Here is an 8,088-nt window from a genome sequence, read left to right as displayed (position 1 = left end):
GCTGTATGTTTCTCTCTTTCATATGTTAAGTATAGTCTTGAAACAAAAATTGTATCTATGTTTTTCTGGGTTTTGTGACATGTATTTTAAGGAATCACATCACTCGTGTTTACCCTCTCTGACATCATAAGCTTGAATTCCCACAGCCTTCTCTAAGTACATGGTGTTTTGGTTTGCTTTTAATTCAGTGTTAAAATGTCTCTTCGTTAATGTAAAATGGAGGATCATCTTCTCTCAGGGTTGCAATTCTTAAAAAAAAAAAAAGCCTACCATTCTGCACTCTGTATCCTTTTAACTAACTCTGTACTGTTTAGACACTTTTTTGAATCTGACTTTCTGTAGGAGCAGGTGAAAGAAGATGAAAAGGAAGAGAAGGAAGAAACAAAATCTGAACCAGAAAAAGCAGAGTATGTATGACTTTAATCTCTGATCCTATGAAATGTCGGATTGTTTCACTGAGAAACCAGCTTGATTTGTACTTACTGCTTTTCCTTTAACTTTGTATCCATTCATATTCCACAGTTAGGATTTTTTTTGGACTGTCCTTCACATCTGTGCACATTAGCATGGAAATGCCATGTAAATGGCATCACTTAGAGATTTTATGAATTTCCCTCTTGCAGCAGCATCCTTTGTAATGTCAATTTAGTTTCTTTCAGAATGTGTTTGACTGAGTAAGCTTTTCTTGGCAAGTCCAAAAGCTAGAAGAAAATCTTTTGGAAAAATCGTAAGAGCACCTGGATTCCAGAGACTTATTATCCATCAGTGGTAGAGGCTGTATCAAGGGAATTGCCCCTCCCATTTCCTATGACCTGTTTTGAGTTTTTTGAATTTTGCAAAACCTTAATATTTCAATGTAATTTTAATTAGTTACTGAGTACTCCCACATCTTTATGAAGAACAAGTGTTAGCATTTGATAAAAGATCATTTAAATCTTTTTAAGATATGTAAAGTCTAATGTTAATGAGATTAACTCAGAATAAAAATAGTGGAAAGCAAAACATAGTGCTTGGTTTTAACCACTAAAAAGTATGGCACTTCACCCCTGTATTTTGTGGTTCCTCATACATGTACAATTCTGCTACGTGTACAGTTCTTGTATCTGATATGTCACTGTCAAAATTCTAAGTGGGTCACTTAGTCTCTGTATACAGTCTATCTGTATTGCTCTCCTGGGATGACAAACACTTGCCAGTAACAAAAGCTCTTCTTCCTAATCAGTACAGCAGATTTCTAACTCAGCCAGTATAACTTTGTGAAGGAGAGTCTTCCCGACTTTTGCAGGTCACTTCACCGTTGATTGTTCTGCTTGACTGTGCGGTTTGCCATGATACCTGTATTCTCTGAGAGGTGCAGTGCCCGGCACTATTAGCTGCCCTGAAGCCGCTCCTAACATAAGACAAACTTTCAAGTGAACTTTCAAGTGAAAGTTTGTCGAGTGTGTTCTAGTAAGAGAAGCAGCTTAGGACATCAGTTATTCTGTTTGTAGATAGGTACAGAGAAATTAATAATATAATGTACAAGTTACCTCTCACTCTGGTTTAGCTTCAGATGGACTTCTGTGATCCTTTCATCTATCATGCTGTCAGTTCAAATTGACTTCTAAGATAGGTTCCTTAGATCGTGTGTTTGGAGAAGGCAGCCCACTATGAATTTCTGTAATCGGGCAGCATGGTGATAATTACACATTGAATGCTGTTAAGCATTCTTATTCCTGGCTCCTCCTGGAGTGGGTACTTACAAATTGCTTAGGTGGGCAGAAATGCAGAATTTAAAACTTGAGGTTTGTCTTGAAAATGCCAGACGAACCAGTTTTCTGCAACGTTTATGGGAACCAGATAGTTCAAGAGCATAAGGTTGGAGTGGACTTACAGCTGTCAGCTTACAGATGTTTGTCAGCACAAGTATTAGCTGCACAATTATGAAGCAGACCCTCAGGTAATAAAGTTGGCAGGTTCTTGATTACCTGCCTCTGCTAGTTAGCATCCTCTCTTCCAGTTGCCAAACCAGTAACTTTAATTATCTGTATACTTAACCAGACTGTCACCCTTGCTAGTGCTTTGTGCTGAAGAGGAGTGTGTCTCCTTGTTATTCATGTGTGTGAAGTGCATCAGTCATGACTACTTGAGCCTCATGAAAAAGATGCAATGGCCTCTTTCAGGGTTTGGTTTTAATCTTTTGTTTAGCAATTTTATTAACTTGACATATTATTTTGGCTTCTTTTGTGTTCTAAGAGGAGAAGATGGAGAAAAAGAAGAGAAAGGCAAGGAAGACAAAGGGAAACAGAAGTTAAGACAAGTTCATACTCACAGATATGGAGAACCAGAAGTTCAGGAATCAGCTTTCTGGAAGAAAATCATTGCATACCAACAGAAGCTTCTTGTAAGTTGTTCTCTAGACTATGTGTTTAGCTGTTGGCAGGCATGGATTATTCTACCAGTGTAAACACAAATTTGCATCTGATGAACCTCATTTTTCTATCCACCATCATCCATAAAAAGGACATAGAGGTTTAACTGGAATGTTAGAGAAAAGAAACACACAAATAACTTAGTAGACAAGATATTAATTCTTAGGAAGACAATTATTGTCCAAAACCCAGACTTTCAGAGATCCCTGTCCTTCACTGGAAAACAGCCATGCATTTTTATGTGAATAAAATGTCCCAGATTTTCACAGAAGATTGTGAATCTGATTGTGAGTCTTTTCCTGAGAGGCAATTTTGGGAAATGACAAGCTCTTCTATTAAAATAATTTGTTAAGAGACAATGCTTAGCCTAAAACTCATAAGAAAAGATGTTATAGATTTTTTTTGTGAAATAGAACATTATTATTATTTGAGAAACTTCTAAAAACCTGTGAAAAATAAGACTAACTAAAATACTATAACTGTCTGAGAGTGTCTAAGTAAAATATTATATCCCTGAGTTTGCTGTAAAAATATTTAAAAACCATGCTTTTATTAGCTAAGAGATTCCACAGATATTGTGTGAGGCTAGTGTGAAATGCAAAGCAAAAAGAAATACACTTTTGCGATATATCTGGTAGATACAGTTGTGTAGGGACAGCCTACACAATCTTAATAAGGAATTAGATTTTTAAGTTTTGCTTGTGAACTCAGATTAATTTTTTAGGCTTATCATGTAGCAGTTGTGAATTTCATTTAATTTTTCTTCTAATAGTCTCATTTAATAATTCACTAATAGTCAACTATGGTTAGGGATGAAAAATGGAGGAATTCCCATGTGAGAGTTAAAGCATTCAAAATGTGTGCTAGAAAGGTTTGTGAATTGTCAGGAAGGGAAAAGGTGCATTTCTGCAATCCTTTTGATAGCATCATAATGTGAGAGAAGCTCTCTACTCATGGTACTTAGGTCACAGATGAACTTTTTGCTCATCTGGTAAAAACACAATTGATTTTGGAATAGAACAAGATTTAAAATAAACTTATATACAGACACTTTTATTTCTTCATAAAAGTAAAAATTTGCCATATGCATATTCTGATGTCTCTGTGTTGTCTCTAAGTGTATTGAGAGGATAATGAAAAAGATGTAAGAGGCAATTAGAAATCCTTCATCCCTTTCTGCGTGGGGTGGAACAAAAAGGTCCTTTATCCATTATTGCACATATGGAGTAGGTGAGAATTTATATGATACATCACTCAAAATATTTGACTTTTTTTTTTTTTCCTTCTGTAATAATTCTATTAAAAAGCTCCATAGGGGAAACAAACAAACAAAAAAAAAACACCCGTGCAACAACCTAATAATGATTGTGGTATCATTTTTAGGCAAAGCTTATTTATGTTCTGGCCTGTATCAGAAACAGTGTGGCCAGCAGGAGTAGGGAAGCGATTGTGCCCCTGTACTGGGCACTGGTGAGGCCGCACCTCGAATCCTGTGTTCGGTTTTGGGCCCCTCACTACAAGAAGGACATTGAGGTGCTGGAGCATGTCCAGAGAAGGGCAACAAAGCTGATGAGGGGTCTGGAGCACAAGTCTTATGGGGAGCGGCTGAGGGAACTGGGGTTGTTCAGTCTGGAGAAGAGGAGGCTGAGGGGAGACCTTCTCGCTCTCTATGACTACTTGAAAGGGGGTTGTGGTGAGGTGGGCGTTGGTCTCTTTTCCCAAGTAAGTATCAATAGGATGAGAGGAAACGGCCTCAAGTTGCACCAGGGGAGGTTTAGACTAGATATTAGGAAAAATTTCTTTACTGAGAGGGTGGTCAGGCATTGGAACAGGCTGCCCAGGGAGGTGGAGGAGTCACCATCACTGGAAGATGTCAAGAAATGTGTAGATGTGGCACTTTAGGACATGGTTTAGTGGGCGTGGTGGTGTTGGGTTGGTGGTTGGACTTGATGATCTTAAAGGTCTTTTCCAACCTTAATGATTCAGTGATTCTATTTTCAGAATTATTTTGCCCGAAACTTTTACAACATGAGGATGTTGGCGTTGTTTGTTGCTTTTGCCATCAACTTCATCCTGCTTTTCTATAAGGTAAACTTGTCAAAATATTACTTTTCAAGTTGTATACTGAAAAACATTCAGATTTTGTAGATGGTATTCTACGGTAAAACTGACTGGACTAACAGATCAAATACTTGCTTCATATTGCTGCTTTAGAAATCTAACACGGCGAGAACTGAAGTGTTTGTGTGAAGTAATAATAGACTTCCGGTACACAAATAGCTATTCAGAAAGTTCTGTGCTGCAACAGAGGCAGCAGACTGGAAGGTGTACCCATGCCTCAGATGCTCCATTGCACAGTACAATGACTCAGCCAAGCCCAGCCTTCACTGGCAACTTAAACTAATGCATGTCAGCTGAGATGTTTTCTTGTGTGTTTTTGCTCCCCTGAGAGCGTGTGTGCAGCAAGGAGTAGTCACATCATCTTAAGATGCCTCGAATATCACCTATCTTCTTTGTCAAGACTTTTAGTATCATTAATACAACCTAGAGTCTTCAGACTCAAATCAGTTTCTGTCAGAGCCCTGCTGATAAAGACTACATGTGGGAATGTCAGAAGTTGACTGGGTTTCTTCTGAGAGGGCTATGCCCTTTCTTGAATTTGAGGTTATAAAATTCAGCATGGCCCAAATTTGCTACCTTTGTCAGAGAGTGGGAAAAAAAAAAAAAAGAGCACACTGTCACAGATTGATGTAAGAAGATGAAAGGGTCTCTGTGAGGTATTCTCTGTGGACATTTTTATGGAAAAAATTCTTTCCTCACAATTATATTTTCCTTGGTATCATTGTTTCCAGTTATACTACTTAGCTTGTACTAGTGTAAAGCTCCTGCTAAAGGAATACAGCTGTAATACTAAGATTAAACGATTTAAACAGGTCTCCACCTCTGCTGTGACAGAAGAAAAGGAAGTTCCTGTGGTATCTGCTGGTGAAAGTATTAAGTTGAACAGCCTGGAAAATGACAACCAGAGGGTCATTGCAGTGCATTATGTCCTGGAAGAAAGCAGTGGTTACATGGAGCCCACACTGCGGATTTTGGCCATCCTACACACAGTCATCTCATTCTTCTGCATCATAGGGTATTACTGTTTGAAAGTAAGAAAAACTGAACATTGTTTTTCCTTCTAGCTCCCAAATTTTTATCCACTGAGTGGTATAATTTGGAACAAAGTCATAGAAATTTGAGGGACCATGTAAAGAAAACACTATTCTGTTAGTGTAACTTACACAGAAATTGTAGGTGATGTGTGAATTCAGGAAGTTAACGGGCCAGAGCCTGATTTTCTGGGCTCACACTGGATCACAGGATCAGCATTTGTACCGTGTCAGCCAGACAACTGAGCAGTAACCTTTATCAGAAACTGCTTGTGACTGTCAAAGACGAGCTGTGAATGCACATGGCCAGAAGAGGCTAGATGACAGTGTCGGCATTACTAGTCTGTCAACTGGGCCATTTGAAAAGCATGCAGCATTTTTGACTATTGCTACTGCATGTTGTGGCTATAGACAGTGCCTATGTGTCATACACACTCTGGTGGTAGTGTTTTTGCAGGATCTTAAGCACGTTTTAAAGGAGTATCTTGCAGAAGATCTCTGTTAGGGATGTAAGAAATGGAGATGCCACCTTTATTGGCAAAATGCTGCTTCTGGTTTGACCAAATGCCATAAATCTCTGGACCTGGTAGGAGTATACCTGGGATCTACTTCACCCATTTTTACACTCTTCCCAAGGCAAAAGGTATAGGTAAAAGTGTAAGATAGTACTAAATTAAATGAACCTTTGCTATGGCCCAGTATGGCTGCTCATCTGTCTTTACAATTATAATTTCATTATTAAGTTTTTATGTGGTCCTTGATATTTTTCTTTTCCTCTTTTAATGGATGATACTTTTTCTATGCTAAAAAAGACATGGTCTGCATTTGTAGTTGAGGCGAATGGTCATCATTCCACTGTATTAAGTGGTTGATTCTCTTCTCTACCTTAAGTGTCTTTGCAGATCAATAAATACTAAAACACATTTTCCTGTTTCACTGGTTGGCATGCAGCATGACAGCTTAGATTTCTGGCTTTTGAGATGTCTTTTTCTTCCACCTCATAGCTGATTTTTTTTTTTCCCCTCCACTATGACTTTTTATGCTAATTTCCCACATTGTTTTTTCAAGCTACATTTATTCTGGGACTAGAAGGGAAAGACATTATTATGATTATTTGCCATAGTGAATTGCCTTCTTTCCAATGCTGAAACCCTGAAAAAAAGACCAAATATGGTTTTAGTCTTTGTCTTTGTAGATATACTGCTTCCAAAATCAAAAATCTTCATAACTGCAGGTCTGCGTATGACATGTTTGCTTCTGAGATTGCTGTTCATGGAAGCCACTAAGTTTTTCTCAATTAGCTGTCTGAAAATAAGATTGAAACTATTGTTGTTGTATTTAATACAATCACTAAGTTGCCTGGGTAGTCTAATTTCTGTTATTACTATTACAGTATATTCATGTCTAGATTGACTAGTAATACAGTCAAAGTGGGTAATGCGGGATGGGTGAATTTTGGGGACCTGGGAAATAATTCCAGGGAAGAGCAGGGTTTATTTTTTGTTGGTAACAGATTTCTAAGAAAAAAACACTCCATTGGGAGCACTAATTACATCTGCGTTCTTGGAATGTACTTTTGAATGTCAACCAGCTGATGAAAGAGAGGTGTAGGTAAAGACTGATGCTTACTGCTCAGGTGTCTCAACTGCTGGCAAAGAACTACAGAGCACAAATCAAGTATCTGGAATGTGAATGTGATTTAAGGATTTTTCTTTTACTGCTTACAGTATTTCCTTGCTCTCTGCTGTGAAACCACTTTGCTTCCCACTACAAAACCTCAAGAATTCTTTAACAAATGAAAGGCAACCTCTAACACCTCTGGGTATCAAAATGCAATCCAGAAGTGTGATCCCAAATTAATATTTTGGAACTAGAATTTCTAAGCATTTAAAAATTGTGTTTATTTTAGCTCTCTTTCACTTGACTAGCTCTAATAGCTCCATAGCACTGAAGAAGTATTTTTATTTGAAGGATCCTTTTCAGGGTTTTTTGCCATCTTTTTATAACTTCGTGGTAACCGTAGTTACATGATTCTGAATGGCCTGGTTCTTGTGCATCTATACTTTTTTAGTGTTCTGAGCAATTCTCGTGTCTTTTAATTTTGTTAAATACTGTTTTTGCTTTGTTCAGCAAAAGTTTAATTAACTAACAACCTTAATTTTTCATAACAACCAGCTTTTCTGAAAAATTTGCAGACATGTCAGTGCATTTTCAATAATTCCTGATATTTTTTTCAACTGCAGGTTCCACTTGTTATTTTTAAGAGAGAAAAGGAAGTGGCAAGGAAATTGGAATTTGATGGGCTGTATATAACTGAACAGCCATCAGAAGATGATATTAAGGGACAGTGGGATAGACTTGTAATCAATACACAGTGAGTTCTTACCTACTCTGTCTCTTTATAGCTTTGCAAGGAATTGTTCTTCAGTCTCTACAGTTATACAGTTGATCCTTCTAGCAAGGATATACAAAATATTTCGGCCACCTGTTAGGCTAATGTTCACTATTTCTTTTTAATCTTACTC

General features: G+C 37.7%; 1 protein-coding gene across 1 annotated transcript in view; it reads left to right on the top strand.

The window, feature by feature from the left end:
- The window catches only part of LOC104624663 (ryanodine receptor 2), a gene marked incomplete at both ends in the record, with an annotated part of 91,782 nt that overhangs the window by 80,472 nt on the left and 3,222 nt on the right, over nt 1-8,088 (top strand). The window contains 5 exons of the mRNA XM_010292096.1: nt 341-407; nt 2,236-2,383; nt 4,413-4,499; nt 5,345-5,563; nt 7,807-7,937. Coding sequence (XP_010290398.1) covers nt 341-407; nt 2,236-2,383; nt 4,413-4,499; nt 5,345-5,563; nt 7,807-7,937 — 652 coding nt within the window. The remainder of the gene's footprint in view (nt 1-340; nt 408-2,235; nt 2,384-4,412; nt 4,500-5,344; nt 5,564-7,806; nt 7,938-8,088) is intronic.

Source organism: Phaethon lepturus, unplaced genomic scaffold (assembly GCF_000687285.1).
Source record: "Phaethon lepturus isolate BGI_N335 unplaced genomic scaffold, ASM68728v1 scaffold1678, whole genome shotgun sequence".
In the NCBI taxonomy this organism is placed as follows: Eukaryota; Metazoa; Chordata; class Aves; order Phaethontiformes; family Phaethontidae; genus Phaethon; species Phaethon lepturus.
This window is presented reverse-complemented; position numbering and strand designations above follow the sequence as displayed.